An 18,523-nucleotide genomic window follows, 5' to 3' on the forward strand; every position below is an offset into this window, starting at 1 on the left:
CACGCGCAGCCCCGCCCCGGGCTCTACCACCGAGGCGGGGGGGTGGCCGGCGCGGCGGGGTCCCCAACGCGAGCCCACGCGGAGCACCAGACAGGCTTGAGGACTGTCCTCGATGTGTTAGGTAGATTCTACAAAAGGAATGTCTGCTGGGGCCACTTACACGCCCCAGGCTACACGCTAGGACGAGGAGCTACACCCGCCCTCCCCGCACGCCCATCATTTGGTCTCCCCGGCCGGGGGGGGAGGGGCCGTCGCCGTGGTAACGGCGTCTCGCGGACGCAGGGGAGGCTCGCGGCGGTTCCTTTGTTGCGGGAGAGGGGTGGCTGCGCGGGCGTTGCCTGGAGAACGCCGCGACTCACAGTGGCAAAATGGGCCTCTCCCCGACGCCCCTCCTCCCCTGCCTCCTCCCCGGCCACAAAGCAAAGGGCACCCCTTCCTGGTGGATGTCGGGGCAGCGGTTGCCGGGTGTCCCATCCAGAGTTTTGCAGGGTCCCCTGAGGGACCCGTGGCGGAACCGACCCCAAGTTCGTCGGATTCCGCCTCTGTCTTCAGGTAAGACGGACAGACGGACGGTGACCCGCCCTGCCCGCCTCCGCAGGCCTGCCCGCTCCGCACGCCCCGGCTTTCGTCGGCTTCCAGGGACCGCCTCAAGGTCTCCCAGTGAGCAAGGGGCAGAGAACTACTCAAGAATTATCTCTAGATCTTCTAAAGTCCTAACAGGACTTGGTTATTGGTTCCATTTGATAAATGAAGACACTCAGGATCGTTCGAGTGATGATTACCGGGTGCCAATGGGTGCACCAGGTCATCCATACAATGAGGGGCAGGACCCGTGGGTCTCTAGCTCCAAGTGCAATTTTCTTCCAACTGCACCTCACTGCACTGAAAAGAGAATTCCATGTGCTAGAACCCAAATCTGCACAGTCCAGCCCAGCACCGTCCTACGGAAACATAATGTGGGCCACATATGTGATTTAGAATTTCGTAGTAGCTATATTCTAAAAAAGTAAAACGAACCAGGTAATATTAATTTGAATAATATTTAACTCATATGTCTCAAATAGTTTTTCAACATATAGTCAATATATTTACGTTTATACTGCTTCAGTTTTTAAATTTAAATTAATTAAAATTAAAATTCTAGTTCTTCAGACACGCCAGATTCCAAGGGCCTCGTTGTCACATACGGCTAGTGGCTACTGTGATAGACAGGTGTAACCTTTTCCTACCTTTCTACCTTGCTCCCCTCTGCTTGGGTGGTATTTTTCCCTCCCCCTTTATCTAATTAACTCCTGCTCTTCCTTCACGCCTTGACCATGTTGACTAGGTCACTGGTATGTCCTCTCAGCACTGTGTACCTCCCTTCAAAGCAGTGGTCACAGTTATAATTCACAATTACTTATATAGTTGTTTGATTATGGTGTGGCTCCAGTAGGACAGGGGTATAGTGTGGGGTAGCTCACCATCCCGTCCCCAGTAGGAGCACAGTGCTGGCTTGTGTCAGGTACTCAATAACTAGTCATTGAATGACTGAGAGTTAAACTGGACTTCAAAGTCAGCATTGTTTTACCTTGTTTAACATGTTGAAGTTAAAACATGTTAACCCGAAACAGGGGACATTCAAATCTCGGCTGCCAGACTGTGTGCCCCTGGAGGGCAGAATGTTCCTTACTCTTCGACTCATCTGCCCCCAGCACATAGCACAGCGCTGGGCACCAGGTAGGTATTCAATGAAGTTAGTTTTCTTCCCCATCCTTTTTTACAACCCAGGTAGTGATAGTAAATCTTACCGTGTTTCAGAGAATACTTAATGCTGAAGTGGTATGATGAAAAATTCAGAAGGGAGCAAAGCGTGTATTTTAAACATTTTTCTTAAGAAGTGTACTATTCGGTTCTCCCATTAGGCGTAAGTAATAATTTTAAGCTACAGCAAGAGGCTTCTCAAGAAGGGTCGCCCCATGCTTAGCTTTTCAGAGAATGTGTTCCAGTTTTCCACCCAGCTGGGGAACGGGAGGTGGGGAGGAAAGTGAGAAGCCCTAAAACGCACCTCCACCTGCCTCCCCTTTACCTTCTCTCCCCCTTGCCTGCATGGCTGAAGGCCAGGAACAGGAGGGAGGAGATAGTATTGATCTGGGCCTGGGCCAGCCTTTGCCACAATCCAGCTGATGTGGGACAGCCCAAGATGAATAGCCTCTTGGGACTAGAAAGAAGTGTGGTGAGTGAGTCTAAAATGGAATCAAATATTGAGTGAACCTAATCCCCAGGAGTCATTTGCCTAATGGAGAAAGATGTAGAAGCAAATAATTCCAGTTCCATACGGTTAAGTGCCATAAGAGGAAGAGGAAGCAGAATCCTGGGCTTCACGGGGGAGGGGTGGCACTAGTGACCTGGAGCAATTCAAGATTTCCCAAAAAATATATCACCCGGGCTGAGCATTGAGTAGAAGATCAGCATGTGCAAAGGCATGGAGGCACAAAGCACAGCGTGGCGGGGACCAGGAAGAAGTTCAGTGGGGCAGGCATATAGGATACATGGCTGGGGAGAAGAGGGCAGGGCACAAGGCATGAACTGAAGGAGAGGAAGGGAGACTCGTGAAAAGGCACCTTGGTTAATTTTTTCCACCAAACTCTACCTTTTCTCTCTTCTTCCATTATCTACGAGCTTCTTGAGGGCAGATCTAAGTCTTTTACTTCATTATAACCAGGCCTGTACCACCAGGCTCTGGACCTGGAGAGACAAGGGGTAGTGATGAACTCCTGGCCAATGAGCAAGGACCCGGGAGAGCAGCCTGGCCAGAGTTTTCTAAATCCGGGAGGAAGAGTAGTGACTGGGCCAGTTTTCTGAGAGGGAGCAGAAAACCTCAGGTAATCAGGAGCCTTATGCTGAGGAGATGGACCCAAACCATAGACTCATAGCATCTGAAAGCTGAAAAGGGTCTTCGGAACCTAATTCAGAATCTCTCACTTTCCATATGAGGCTCAGAGAGACAAAGAGATTAGATTTCATTTCTAATTTGGAAATTGGCTTGCTGGGAGGTCTGGAGCCCTGGCCTTTCCAGCACTCTAGTCTCCTTACTTTTAAAATTAGAGGAATTTTCATCAAGGGCGGGAGAAACATCAGCAGGTAGAAAGAAAAAGTATATATGCCTTGAGATCCTGTTAAGAATGGGCTTCTCAGACAAAAATCTTTATTTCCCATGTTGCATGCAGCATGCGCCTCGCCATCAGCTCTCCTTACCAGATGAGCATGTTTGTGTTTTCTAAGATGGTTCTATGCTATTTCTGATTTCCAGGAGGCTGGTTAAACAGAGAACAAGATCAGAGTGAAAAATGAGAGACTCTTAAAAGTGGAAACTTACTATTTGTCACTTTACGAGAAACTGGACAATGGCTTATTTCAGTAAGATGGATGTCATCAATGTCAACGCCTTGCCCATGGTGCCACTGGATGAGCACCTGGCTGTCTCACCTGTTACACGGAATGTGATGAAGAATGCCATGAGGAAGACTCTGGAGGACAATCCACCCTGTATCCTTCTGTGGTGCCCTCTATAATTGAGACCAGATACACCTGCACAGAGGTGTAACCAGTGCTCAAGTCCATAACACACGTTACTTATTAGCTCATTCCATATACTTTCATTAATTTTTTTTTCAATTACTTAAGCCCTTCCTATCCTCTAAAAGAATTTGTGACTGCAAAGGACTGTTTGACTTGAGTTTGTTTTACTAAGATAATCAGAAAGAGCCCCAAAGGAAGAAGTACTAGAAATATGTTTTGAAAGAATGGGGAAGAAGAGAAAAAAAGCTCTTTTTTTTCATTGTCTGCTTTTTTCCCTCCTACTTTCCAAAGAATTATAGTTATAGGTAGCAACTAAGAAGTCATGGTCCAGCCCTCTGCCTTCAGACAAGTGAGCTTAAGATCCAACTTTTTGTTTTTTGCTGCACTTGACCTCACCTCTTCTCACCTGCCAGCACTTCTGCCTGAGCCCAGAGCTTGCCCCTTCTAGTGTCGTCCAGGCTCTACCAGCATCTTCTCTGGCCCTGCCTTTATTGATCCTTGTCTTACTTCTGACCCTTAACTGTATCCCAGGGACGCACAGAATCCTATCTCTGGAGGACTGTAGAGCTTGTCCAGTAAATAGCCCTCTCAGGTTATAAATAACCCCAGGTCTTTCCATCTTATAAAGAGCGCATTAACCTTCAGGTCATGCTGCTGCCAGCCAGACCGCGTGTGTCCCTCTGCATCCTCTCACCTTCCACACCTCTCAGAAACCCTTCTCAAGATGAGCACAAGTGTGATCCCATCAGGATCTGCTTTAGGGTCTCACTTTCCTGGCTCTTTTTCTAATGTCCCCTTTTTCCTTCTTAATCCCACATTCATCTCAGCCTAACTAATCCATCTCTCTATGATGTGTCATATCCCTCCTTGGCATCTTCAACTGTCAAGTGTCCGATTTGTAAGAACACTTGAGGGTGATGGAAGTAAGAGTGGACCTTGCTTTATGTGAAGGAGTGAGAAGTGATGGGATTATGGGGCTTTTGCAAAGGATATATCCTAGACCAGTTGAGATTGAGACAGAAAGAAATGCAAACGTAGAGAGGATGACAAGAGAGGCCATGAACTGAGCAGAGATTTCAACAGTGATAAACAAGGTTGAGATACCTTTTGGCCCCGCCTTCTCTCACCTGATAATCTCTCTTAAAGGAGTCATCCAAAATATGGAAACCGCTGTCTGTCTGACTATATGCATCACAGCATTATTTATAATTGCAAAAAACTGTAACCAAATATTCAATAGCCCAAGAACAGTGAAGTTTATTAAGATGCATCCTCTAAATGGATTCATATAATGCCATTTAAAATATTATGAAGATTGTTTAGCCATATGGAAAATGATCATAAAAATGAGTGGAAGAGAAGTCAGACTAGTAAAATAGGCACATACTGAGATTATAATTATGTAAAAGTGTATGTATGTAAAAAATACTGGAAGGAAAGCTCCTCAGATCCTAACAGAAGTTGTTAGGGTGGCAGCATAATGGATGATTCTTTTTATATTTCCCAAGGTATCTAGAATATGGTTAATTTTCATCTATAACTTGTAAAGCAAGTCATTTAAAACAAGATAAAAGAAGTGTGAATGTTTGCAAAGAAAATAAAGTGGAGAGACAGCGCAGAAAGGGAGTGAGTGAGCCGCCATCCTTGCCAAGCTAGCTTGTCCTGTCGTGTGTGTAATCACCACCTAGTGTGTGTCCTTAGCTGACTCACCTCCCAGCGTGCTTTGTTGGCTCCATGCACCAGGTAAACCAAACGATTGGTGAAATGGATCTAAGTCCCAACCCATTGGTCAACAGCCTGGTGAGTTATGGGTGCTGAGGCAAGGCTTCCAGGAAGGAAGGGCTCTGGGGACCCTCTATGTATTTGAAAGCACCTTTGCACAATAGAGATCTCAAAGATTCTTTTTTTTTGATTAGTGAACTTTATTTTTTAGAGCAGTTTTATGTTCACAGCAAAACTGAGCTGAAAGTACAGAGTTCCCACATACTCCCTGCCTCCACACACACACAACCTCCCTGCCTATCATCACAGTGGTACATTTGTTACAACTGATGAACCTCCGTTGATATATCATTATCACCCAAAGTTCATTGGTTACATTAGGGTTCTCTCTTTGTGTGGTACGTTGTTTGCCTTTGGAAAAATGTGTAATGACATCTATCTATCTTTGTAGTATCATACAGACTAGTTTCACTGCCCTAAAAATCCTCTGTGTTCTGCTTATTCATCCTTCCCTCCCCTGTAACCCCAGACAACCGCTGATGTTTTTACTGTCTCCATGGTTTTGCGTTTTCCACAATGTCACATAGTTGGGATCGTACAATATGTACCTTTTCAGGTTGGTTTCTTGCACTTAGTAATAGCATTTAAGCTTCCTCCATGTCTTTTCATGGCTTGATAGCTTTTTTTTTTTCTTTTTAGCACTGAATAGTATTCCATTGTCTGGATAAATTTTATTTATCCGTTCACCATATCCGTGAAGGACATCTTGGTTGCTTCCAAATTTTGGCAATCATGCATAGAGCTGTTATAAACATCTGTGTGCAGATTTTTGTGTGGACATACGATTTCCAGTCTTTGGGTAGATGCCAAGGAGTGTGATTGCTGGACCATATGGTAAGAGTATGGTTAGTTTTGTAAGAAATTGGCAAACTGTCTCCCACAGTGGCTATACCATTTTGTTGTATTCCCACCAGCGATGAATGAGAGCTCTTGTTTCTCCACGTTCTCACCCGCATTTGGTGTTCTCAGTGTTCTGGATTTGGGGCATTCTAACTGTTGTGTGGTGATATCTCGTTGTTTTAATTTGCAATTCCCTAATGACATATGATATTTAACATCTTTTCATATATTTATTTGTCATCTGTATATCTTCTTTGGTGAGGTGTCTGTTAAGGTCTTTGGCCCATTTTTTAATTATGTTGTTTGTTTTCTTATTGTACAGTTTTAAGAGTTTTTTGTATAAATTGGATAATAGTCGTTTATGAGATGTGTCTTTTGCAAATATTTTCTCCCAGTCTATGGCTTATCTTCTTATTCTCTTGACGTTGTCTTTTGCAGAGTAGAAGTTTTTAATTTTAATGGAGCCAGCTTATCAATTGTTTCTTTCATGAATCATGCCTTTGATGTTGTATCTGAAAAGTCATCACCATGCCCAAGGTAATCTAGATTTTCTCCTACATTACCTTCCAGGAATTTTATAGTTTTGCATTTTACATTTAGGTCTATGATCCATTTTGAGTTAATTTTTGTAAAAACTGTAAGGTCTGTGTCTAGATTCATTGTTTTGCATGTGAATGTCCAGTTGTTCAGCACTATTTATTGAAAAGACCTGTCTTTGCTCCATTGTTTCACCTTTGTTCCTTTGTCAGAGACCAGTTGACTGTATTTATGTGGGTCTATTTTTGGGCGCTCTATGCTGTTTGTTGATCTATTTGTCTGTTCTTTCACTAAGACTACACTGTCTTGATTACTGTAACCTTACAAAGTCTTGATATCTGGTAGTGTCAGTCCTGCAACTTTGTCCTCCTTCAGTGTGGTGTTGGCTGTGCTGGGTCCCTTGCCTCTCCACATAAACTTAAGAGTCAGTTTGTCGACATCCACACAACGACTTGCTGGAATTTTGACTGGGGTGTCAGTGAATCTGTAAATGAAGCGGGAAGAGCTGCCATCTTGACAATATTGAGTCTTTTTATCCATGAACATGGACTAACTCTCCATTTACTTAGCTCTCCTTTGATTTCTTTCATCAGAGTTTTGTAGTTTTCCTCATATAGATCTTGTGCATATTTTGTTAGATTTATACCTATTTCATATTTGTAGGTGCAATGTAAGTCATATTATGTTTTAAATTTCAAATTGTGCTTGTTCGTTGCTGGTTATAGGGAATTGATTGACTTTTTTACATTACCCTTATATCTTTTTTTTTTTTAAAGATTGACACCTGAGCTAACAACTGTTGCCAATCATCTTCTTTGTTTTTTTTTCTGCTTTTTCTCCCCAAATCCCCTCAGTGCATAGTTGTATATTTTAGTTGTGGGTCCTGCTAATTGTGGAATGTGGGATGCTGCCGCAATGTGGCCTGACCAGCAGTGCCATGTCCGCACCCAGGATCCAAACTGATGAAACCCTGGGCCACCGAAGCGGAGCATGCAAACTTAACTACTCAACCACAGGGCCAGCCCCCTAACCTTATATCCTAAGACCTTGCTATCATCACTTGTTAGTTCCTGGAGTTGATTTGTTAATTCTTTCAGATTTTCTACATAGACAATGACATCATCTGCAAAGTTTTATTTCTTTCTTCCCAATATGTATACATTTAATTTCTTTTTCTTGTCTTATTACATTAGCTAGGACTTCCAGTACAATTTGAAAAGCAGTGGTGAGAAGGGACATCCTTGCCTTGTTCCTGATCTTAGCTTCAAGTTTCTCACCATTAAGTATGATGTTAGCTGTAAATTTTTTGTAGATGTACTTTATAAAGTTGAGAAAGTTCCCCTCTATTCCTAGTTTGCTGAGAGTTTTTATCATAACCGGGTGTTGGATTTTGTCAAATGCTTTCTCTACATCTATTAATATGATTGTGTGATTTTTCTTGTTCAGCCTGTTGATGTGATGGATTACATTAATTGTTTATCAAATGTTGAACCAGCCTTGCTTACTTGGGATAAATCCCACTTGGTCATGATGTGTAATTATTTTTATACAGTTTGGATTCGCTTTGGTAATATTTCCTTGAGGATTTTTGTATCTGTGTTCATGAGAGCTATTAGTCTGTAGTTTCCTTATAATGTCTTGACCTGATTTTAGTATTAGAGTAATGCTGGCCTCAGAAAATGAGTTAGAAACTATTCTTTCTGCTTCTGTCTTCTGGAAGAGATTGTATAGAATTGGTATAATATCTTCCTTAAATATTCAGTAGAATTCACCAGTGAACCCATCTGGGTTGGGTGCTTTCTGTTTTGGAAGGTCATTAATTATTGATTCAATTTCTTTAATAGATATATGTCTATTCAGATTTTTTATATCTTTTTGCATGAGTTTTGGCAGATTATGTCTTTCAAGGAATGGTTCCATTTTGTCGAGGTTACCAAATTTGTAGGTATAGAGTTGTTCATAATATTCCTTTATTATCCTTTTGATGTCATGGGATCTGTAGTGATGTCCTCTCTTTCATTCTGATATTAGTAATTTGTGTCTTCTCTCTTTATTTCTTATTTAGCCTGGCTAGAGACATATCAATTTTATTGATCTTTTCAAAGAACCAGCTTCTGCTTTTGTTGACTTTATCTAGATTGGTAGTTTTTTTCTCTTAACACTTTAAATATGTCACTCCACTCAGATTGGTAGTTTTTTTCTCTTAACACTTTAAATATGTCACTCCACTCTCTTCTTGCTTGCATGATTTCTGAGAAGTCAGAAGTAATTCTTATCTTTGCTCCTCTATAGGTGAAGATGTTTCTTTTTCCCTGGCTTCCTTCAAGGTTTTTTCTTTATCTTTGATTTTCTAAAGTTTGAATATGAAATGAATAGGTGTAGGGTTTTGTGTGTGTGTATGTGTGTTTGTGTGTTTTCCATTTATCCCACTTTGTGTTCTCTAGGCTCTGAGATGTGTATTTTGGTGTCTGACATTAGTTTGGGGGAAATTCTCAATAATTTTTGCTTCAAATATTTCGTCTGTTCCTTTCTTCTCCTTCTGGTATTCTCATTATGCATTTGTTACACCTTTTGTAGTTGTCACACAGTTCTTGGATATTCTGTTCTCTTTTTTTCAGTCTCTTTTTCTCTTTGCTTTCCCATTTTGGAAGTTTCTATTGTCATAGCCTCAATTTCAGAGTTTCTTTCCTCAGGCATGTCCAGTCTACTAATGAGCCCATCAAAGGCATTCTTCCTTTCTGTTACAATGTTTTTGATTTCTAGCATTTCTTTTTAATTCTTTCCTAGAATTTCCATCTCTCTGCTTATATTATCCATCTGTTCTTGCATGTTGTCTACTTTTTCCTTGAAAGGCTTACCATATTAGTCATAGTTTTTAAAAGTTCCTCACCTGATAATTCCAATGTTTCTGCCATATCTGACTCTTGTTTCTGATGCTTGTTCACTCTTTTCAAACTGTGTTTTTGCCTTTCAGTATGCTCTGTGTTTGCTGAAAGGTGGATGTAATGTAGTGGGTATAAGAAACTTCAGTAAACAGACCTTTAGTGATATGAGGGTGAGGTGTGAGGGGAGAGAAAGTGTTTATCGTCCTGTGATTATAGCACCTTTTGGTGAGCCTGTGCCCCTGGACTGTGAACTCCAATGGTGCTTCCCAGGTTTTTTTCCTGCTTAGGTGGGACAAAATGGCCAGACAGGGCTGGAGGTGGGTTCTTCCCTTCCCTCGTGGAAGTTAGGCTCTGGTAAAATAGTTTCTCCTGAGGGTAGGCTTTGTTAGAAGAGTAGAATGCTATGGCATATTTCAGAATGGTTGCTTTTCCTCTCCCCCTGCTGGAAGTGCCAGGGGATTTTTCTCTGATATTCATTTTGAGAACCTGGTGACCTCCTGGAGGTAAAACGTAAAAGTGTAGGGGCCCCTGAAGATTGGTCCCTCTTGGATTTTTAACTCTCAGTCTTGTCCGTACTGAGCCTCCAGCAGTTCATCAGGTACACGTTTTCTTATCCTAGTACTGGTTCCCATGGAGGTTTCTGCTCTGGTAGGTTGTGATTCTCTGTCTCTCTTATCGGTCTCTCCAATTTGCCCTGTGACCTCACTTCTCTGACAGATCTAAGAAGAGTTGTTGATTTTTCAGTTCATTTAGCTTTTTACTTGTTGTAAAGGTGGAGTGACAACTTCCGAGCTCCCTACATGCTAGACTGGAAACTGGAAGCCTCAAAGTTAATTTTGATTCACTTTTATAAAAAATATAAAACAGAGGCCAGCCTAGTGGCATAGTGAGTAAGTTCGGCACCCATGAGGGTTCAGATCCTGGGCAGGTATCTACACCACTGATCAAGCTGTGTTGTGACAGATCCCACATACATAATAGAGGAAGATGGGCACAGATGTTAGCTCGGTGACAATCTTCCTCAAGCAAAAAGAGGAATATTGGCAACAGGTGTTAGCTCAGGGCCACTCTTCCTCACACACACACACACACACACACACACACACACAGCCGGCTTGTTGAGAGACAGGAGTTCTGTAGGTTAAGCTGGTGGTGGTTGGGTAGCACAGCTCCCACCACGCAGAAGAACACTGGCATGAAACATCTGGAAGTGTCTTCTTTTCTATCTTGGGCTTTAGCGATAGTGTGTATTTGATTTTTAACTGCACTTAAGAAATCTGAGGCATAAATCTAAAAATCTCCAAGAAATGGAGATTTGAAATGAGAGCAACAAGCAATGTCAATCAACCAACCAGTCAATAGGGACCTGCTCCTCACCAGTATGAAGTGCACTGTTGGGAGGGTCAGCTCCACACTGCTCGGACTGCACAAGCCCCTCTGCCCAGTGAGTTGCCCTGCCTCACTCCCACGCGTGGGGCTGGGAGGAGGAGAGTTATGATGATGAAGATTTCTTCTTTGGGGGATGCTGTGTGCTGCGGGCAAGTTCACTCCCTAACCTGCAGGTTTTTCATCTCCACCAGAGGTCGCTCACTGGCAGTCTGTGGGCCACGTCTGGGCTTCCCATACCTTTGTCTGCACCAGCTGGCCCAAGCAGTCTTTGGGCTGGGGCCTGCATCCCATGTGGCAGTCATCAGCTGGAGCAGAAGAACAGTAGCTCCTTTTGTCAGAACGTGAGCTCTCCAGTTCACTGCAGTCCCCACCACTCCCTGCTGCTTCCTGATATGGAAGCAAAGTGTTGGTTGCCATGTGCTCTTACATTTGGCCTGCTTCGCTCATTTATGTTGCTGTCTATGTCCCCAGACACGATGAGAGAGGCTCAGACTAGGTGAAGACCCACAGCATTTGTTGGCAGTGGAGTTCTATAGATTGGAAGAAAACCCTGGAGGAAAGTCCTGGAAGAAGGCCTGATCCGCAGTCCCTGTGCCCTCCTGGCTCTCCTCCTCCCCCTCGTCACTTCCCTCTGCTTCTTTGGTTCTGTCTTAAAACCCTGCTCCTTTACCACCTGCCGAGTCACCCCACCTAACCCTGCTCGCCCCTTCCCACGGCATCTTGCTTTCTACAAGGTTCCTCTGCCCCCAAGGTCCTGACCTGGTGGTTTGCCTTTTTAGCTTTACCTTCACCCCAGCTTTTCCAGTACTGACTTTTGGGGTCAGTCAGCTCTTGAATCAATTTTTTTGTTTTATTTTTTAAAATTTAAATAGCAAAGTAATGCATGCTTATTCAAACCATCTACAAGTATATAAGTAAACAGTTAAAGTCACTTTTCCCCAGCCCTATTTCCTTCCCTAGAAGTAACCATTGCTAATCCTATGGTGTGTATCTTCCAGAACTTTTTTATACATTCAGAAATATACAACACATACATTTAGGGTTATTGTATTCTTTTTTTAATATAAGCAGAATCATACCATAAATGTTATTTTGTTTGCCTTTGTTTTATTTATTTGTCATAGTGTAAATACCTCTTGGAGATTTTTCAAAATCAGTGTTGTTGACCTGCCCCATTCTTTTCATAGCTGTATAATATTCCAAAGGTTGGATATGGCATGATTAATTTAACTATTCCCTATGGATAAATATTTCAGTGGTATTTTCATCATAGTGAACATGCAAATATTTTTTTACATGAATCTTGAGGCTCATTTGCAAGTATTTCTGCAGAATAGAGTCCTAGAAGTGAAATTTGAGATTTTCGTAAATACAATCAAATTGCCTTTCACAGAGATTAAGCCATTCTTTACTGATGCAGAAAGGAGACCACTAGCTTCAGTCTCCCCTACCCCACCGTTGAGCAGAGCTTAGAATTGAATTGTGAATAAAAGCAAAATACACACACGCACGATTTGGACTGATTCCATGTAAGTTTGAAAACACTGTCTCTGTGATGTGTCCTGAGATGTAGGAGAGGGCATGGCAGCAGGGGCACAGGCTCCGGAGTAGGGCTGTCAGAGTTTAACTTCCTGCTTGACTGTTTTCTCGCATTGTGACATTAGGTAAATTATTTAACCTTTATGAGTCTCGGTTTCCTGTAACGTGGTGATAACATTAATAATGTATCTACCTCATAGGGTTGTTGCAAGAATTAGATAAGTTAAAACTCATGGAAACCCTTAGATCAGGGCATAGAAGAGTGCCTGGCTCACAGCAGGGACATTATATATGTATAAATGTGTAGGAGAAAAGTCTGGAAGGCTACACACCAAATGGAGTCAGTTCTTGAAAGGGGGTGGGATGGAAGGCAGGTAAACTTTTTTTACTCCATATACTTCTGTAATGTTTGGATATTTTACAACAAGAATGTATTTATATGTTACTCCTGTGATTTTTTTAAAGATAACTTTAAAAGCAGGAAAAAGAATGACGTTATCTTCCCAGAAGCAGGATCTGGTGGCTTGTCAAGGCTGCCTGGTATTGTCATATCTCCTCGGGTGTTCTTCATTGCCAGTCAGAGCCAGGATGGGGCTAGCAGGAGCAACCTTGGATCCTCACTTGATCTGGAGGAAGGGGTCCCTTGCTTGTCCTTCCTGCTCCTCTGCCCAGGCAGTTGGTCAGATCTGTCAGATGCCAGCTGCCTGCTGCCACCGGAGCCCATCCCTGGGCTCCCCTGCCCAGCCTCTGCTGGCCTCAGCTTGCCCTGCCTGGGCTGTGTGGCCACTTCTCCCGAGTCAGCACCTATAGCCAGACTGGTTTCTCCAGGCTCCATGCTGCGCTGCTGGACGGCACCTAGCACAGTGTGTGTCACGTAGGAAGTGCTTAAGGAATATGCACCGATGAATGGGGGCACCGGCTCCTTCTGAGATCCAGATCCCCCTCCCCCTTCCCAGGCGTGTCCTCTTTCTGTTCCTTCTCCCACGCTGTGAGTGTGGGTTTCCCTCCCGTCTCTGGCCGTGAACTTGCTTAGCTCCTCTGTCCAGTCTCACTCCCTCGAGAGCTTGCTTGCCCACCATCCCAGCTTCCCCACTCACCCCGGGAGTAGGCACCGTCCTTCCTCTCTGCCTGGGAAGGCCTTCCCTGCACCCTCCACCCCAAGACTAGTAGGCATCCCTTCTGGGTGCACTCGCGGCCCCCTGCCCCTCCTCAGAGCAGCACCAATCACCTCGTAACCGTCGGCTTCTGCCCACTAGCCCCAGAGCCCTTGGAGGCTGGGGCGGCGTTCGCTGCTCAGGGCTGCGTCCTCGGCATCGGCACAGCGTTTGGCCTTTCGTAGGTGCTCGGGAAATATCTGCGGAATCAACGATACGTTCACAAATTCCAGCTTCTCACCCGTATTTCAGTCTCCTATTCCCAGCTACCTCGAGGAGTGATACCTAAACCTAACTTATTATCAGACTCCCCTGGGAGCTTTTTAAAAAGTAAAAAAAGAGTAAGGTGTGGGATTGTGTGTCTCATATGCTCCCATTTGAACAGAACATGTCTGGAAGGCTGTGCAAGAAGCTGAGGGGATTGGGCCAGGGCTGGGAGGGGGAATTTTTACTGTACTGTTTGTTTTTGTACCGTGTAAATTATCCATTGGTTTTTCAAATTTAAATAGAGAACTGTTCAGGAGTCACAATAAATAAATAATTCCAGACCCAACGCAGACCTAAGGGATGAACATCTCTAATGAATCTGTATATCTGAATAATTCCCCAGCAATGCTGGTCGTCAGCCAGGTTTGGGAGTTGCCTTCCTAGGGGACAGCCCTGCTGTAAGTCCTTTTGTCATCTCAAATGCAAACTCAGATCTCGTTATTTTCCCCCTGAAACTTGCTTTTCTTCCAACATTCAACTATCCTTTCTGCGATCTCTCTGTGCAGTCTCCTCCATCCTTCCAGGCCCTGCCCATATCGGCTACAGTGCAGTCCCGGCAGGGATCAGAGACATTGCTGTATTGCTGCATTGACGCACACCCATCCGGTTCACTCATCCTGCCTTAGCTCGGTGTACTTAATTGGAGCAACAATGTTGACATGTATGTCTACTAATGTGACCCCGTCCTCCACATACACACCTAGCTGCATACGTGTCCAGTACCTTGAACTCCTGTGGGCCGGGACTGCCGATTCAGGAGAAGGGTGGGGGAAGGCTAAAGAGGCATTTCACAGTCTATCAAGCTAAGGAGATAGATGCTTCTTCATTTCCCCCAACACTCACGTCCCGCCTCTTCTGGGCAGTCCTCCATGACTGCTCCAGCTCATACTGATCTCACTTGTTTGAATCCTAAACGTAGCAGATTAGAACTTAATTATTCCACTGTGTTGATTTGGCTCTTCAAATAGATAAATTCCTAGGGGGCAAGAACACAGAAGCATACTTCTTTGTTAGCTTTTTATCCCAAGCGTAGTGCTGGGCTCATAGTTGACAATCAATACAACTTGTTGGGTCACTGACATTCATTTTTCTTTCTTTCGTTTTCAGGAGAGGGTAGGGCGGTAGGGGAGGAGGAGTCGGAAATCAAGAGAAGTCTTGAGAGGTCAAGAGTATGATGATTAATAATGATAATAGTTACCTTTTATTGAGCCCCTCCTGTCAGATAGCCTCTGTGCTAGTGTTTTATAAGACATTAAGTACTTTATATCTGATCCTTATAAGGATGCTGGAAGGTAGGTATTATTATCCCTCTTTTACAGAGAGATTAAACAATAGTTTGTGACCTGCAGAGCCATGATTGGAACCGCGTTCCAAATCGTGTGCTCCTCAGAGGTGTAGCCTGGAGGAGATGTAACCAGGAGGAGGGGCAGTGGGAGAGAGGGCGGGGTGGGGGGAATGTATCAGTGGTGACATTCAGGGGGATGAGGTCAGTGACACTGACCAAGGGTCACCAAGGCCCTACCACCTAGAAGGAAGACAGCAAGGTGCTGCCACAAACTTTGCTCTGGGCCTTTTGCACACCAGTAGGAGAAATGGCCTAGTTCTTGACCCCTACCCTCCACCAAGATTTGCATTAATCCCTAATGCCCCCATTTCTTTTTGGTTTTTGAAGGCAATTGAGAGATTTGAGTTGGAGAAGAAGGCTTTAAAAGAGAAAAGTCGCAGCAGCCCGGGAGACAGAGGCAAAAAGCATTCTCATAGCTTTGACGGTGTTTTCGTGGGTTTTTTTTTTTTTTTTAGTATCTAGAATGCAGTTGATTAGGAATCCAGAGTTTCAGATGAGGATATTTTTGTCCTCTTCTGAAGGAGCCTCAAATCTGACTTCTTGAGTTTGGGCAAGGAAGGAGGGAAGGACAATACCATTTAGAGAGTCCCTACTACGTACTACTGGCACATTATACCAGGGTGCTACATACGCTCCCTGTTAAAGCTTCATGATGCCCCTGCCTGTGAGGGAGGCACCACTGAATTTAGTTTATAGGTGAGGGGACAGGCCTGGGGGAAGGGAACGAGTTGCTGAAGGCCACACAGGTTGCCTGGATTCGTCCCAGCCTCATGTCAAGGCCCATGCTTTGTCCACTCCCCCTGGCTGCTTCTCTGGCTCAAGCAGTCTAATCAAATAAGGAGGGGAATCTGAGTAAGTCAGCACCACAGCTGGGGATCTAGTGAGACTGATAGTGTGAGTGGCATCTGGCAGCTCAGGTTGACTGAAAAATCACTGTTGTAATTACCACCCAGCGGTGGACAGACCCTATGTTTACTCACATCTTACCTCTCTTCTTCCATTTTTCTGCAGACAAGAGTCAGAGAAAAGCACAGTATACTTGCAGAGGCTCAGCATCCAGGAATGTCAAGTCTTTCGTTAGTAAAAGGGTAAGGCATCTATTGCTGGGTCTGTTTCAGATTGTTTCTGCTGGACATGAAATAGACTTTATTCCTGGAGAGGGAATCCTTGGCAACGGGATGGTGATTGTGTAGGAAAATTGCAGAGTTGCCTTCTTAAAATGTCTTAATAATGCTGGAATTTCTCCTAACACCCTTGAAAGGGTAGAGTGAGGAGTGTTCCAGAGGTCATTTGTCCATCTATTTTTGGAAGTTAGAAGGTGTTCCCCTTAGGAACAATGAGTTTAGATTTGCTCACACAGAACCACCATGCTGCACAGCTCCTGGGGCCCCATCATACAGCAGTGTTAGTCCCCTTGACCACTGCAGACGCCCCCGGGAGCTGAGGTTCAGGAGGAGTTAGATGACCTGTCCAGCATCAGGCAGCTTGTTGACAGCAGAGCCCCACTTCCTCGGACCCGCAGCCGGGCTCTCTCCGCTGTCTCTCCAGCACTAATCTGGTCCTGCCTCGCAGCTGCCCCACTTAAGATTCTCCTAAGCTTGCTGTATGTTTTCATGCCTTAAATTGCTGGAGAATATGAGCAGGATGGCACTGTTATCCTTTGTTCACCTTTCAGCCTAGGAAATTCCCACACAGCATAAAGCCCCATGGTTGAGAGTCTGCATCGAAGCTGTTGTGCTACCCATGATGGTGGCTGAGCAGATTTAAAGGTCCTGCCCAAAGGGGCACAGCTAGTAAATGGTGGCGCTGACATCTGACCCCAGGTTTTCTGACTCAGTCAGTGCAGTTAATCACTGAGTTCTTCCATCATCAATGACGCAGCCCAGTTAGAGAGAAATTCAGTCCCCCAGAATGTTTCTAGGAGGTGCCTTTGGGTGATGGTAGTTGGTTTCCTCTTTACTTTTCTGTATTTTTACATTTTTAATAGTCATATTTTTATCCTAAAAATTCATTTAATGATATATATTGAAAACCATAGAAGTAGTTATTTCCTTTGATCAAATATTGCCATTTTGAGAAATTCATACTAAATAAATAACCAAAAAGGGGGAGAAATATATGCTGTAAGTTATTAATGACATTAATATTAATCGGAAATAATCAGTGAGTAGTTAATTAAATTAAAGCACATCTTCTTAATGGGGTATATTATTTTAAATGATAAATTTAAACACAATGTATGTAGCAGTGTGAAAAGTCTAAAGTGGATAAAGAAGGACATAAAAGCATGTGTGTATATATGTATTGTAAAGTGATTGAAGTTCCACATACATATTTGCATACATGTGCTCGAAGCCTGAAAGGAAAAATAGAAATGATGTAAATAGGTGTTTGCTTAGGGGTGCTGGGGTCATGAACATGCCCTCATTTATTTCAGCGTGCTGTAGGGTTGTTATATTGTCTTCATGATAAAATGTTTTAAACTGAAAATGAAGAACCCCATTTTCATATTCTTCTTTTTTGCTTCAGAAAACAGCAGATAAAAATCTGCTGGCAGAGCTGTACCAGTATCTACAATTTAACGACTCTAGGCCAAATGAGCTTCCAAATGGGGTGGACTTCTGTGACTTGGTAGGCAATGTGATCCGGGCTGAGAGAAACCCCTGTAGTGGCAAGGTAAGGAAAGAGAGCGGGCAGCTCACCTCTGTGATGCCCAACCAGCTTCACAGCAACCCGTGTGGCAGGCAGACACACCTGTCCCAGGAAACTGAGAGTCAGGGCAATTGAGTAAGTCACTGAGGGCCACATAGTTTGCAAGTGACTGAGCCTGGACTGGAGCCCATGCCCGTGCTCCCTCCAAAGCTGAGATTTTTTTTCTACCAGAGCACTGGTTTCCACACTGTTTTGATCGTGTATCCTATTAGAAGAAAAATTTGAGTGCATACCCTCATAATAGATGTTTATTTATAAATGATAGACATGTCTCTTGTCAGTCGCTCCATTGTATATTGGAAACAATTTCTGTTTTTTTTAGTTACACATTAGTTAGAGTACTTTCGTCCCACACCCAAGAGTACCCCTTGGGGTGAGCTGCCCACTAGGAGAGCAGTGCACTGGAGCACACTGGGTTCCTTAGGAAGGGACCCAGACGGTCCCCAGCGCACGATGGTTCTCATGATTTTTCAACTTGACGATGGTGCAAAAGTGATATGCATTCTATACCC

At 43.9% G+C, this 18,523-nt stretch overlaps 1 protein-coding gene across 2 annotated transcripts in view; it reads left to right on the forward strand.

Annotated features, from left to right (window-relative positions):
- The first annotated feature begins 6,067 nt into the window (after positions 1-6,067).
- Positions 6,068-18,523, forward strand: part of FAM227A (family with sequence similarity 227 member A) — a 76,751-nt gene continuing 64,295 nt past the window's right edge. For both annotated transcript variants that reach the window (XM_046646017.1, XM_046646016.1), the window contains exons 1-4: positions 6,068-6,177; positions 6,622-6,720; positions 16,311-16,387; positions 17,829-17,975. In XM_046646017.1, the coding sequence (XP_046501973.1) occupies positions 6,678-6,720; positions 16,311-16,387; positions 17,829-17,975 (267 nt within the window). In that variant the 5' untranslated portion in view covers positions 6,068-6,177; positions 6,622-6,677. The remainder of the gene's footprint in view (positions 6,178-6,621; positions 6,721-16,310; positions 16,388-17,828; positions 17,976-18,523) is intronic.

This window comes from Equus quagga, chromosome 19, assembly GCF_021613505.1.
Source record: "Equus quagga isolate Etosha38 chromosome 19, UCLA_HA_Equagga_1.0, whole genome shotgun sequence".
Classification (NCBI taxonomy): Eukaryota; Metazoa; Chordata; class Mammalia; order Perissodactyla; family Equidae; genus Equus; species Equus quagga.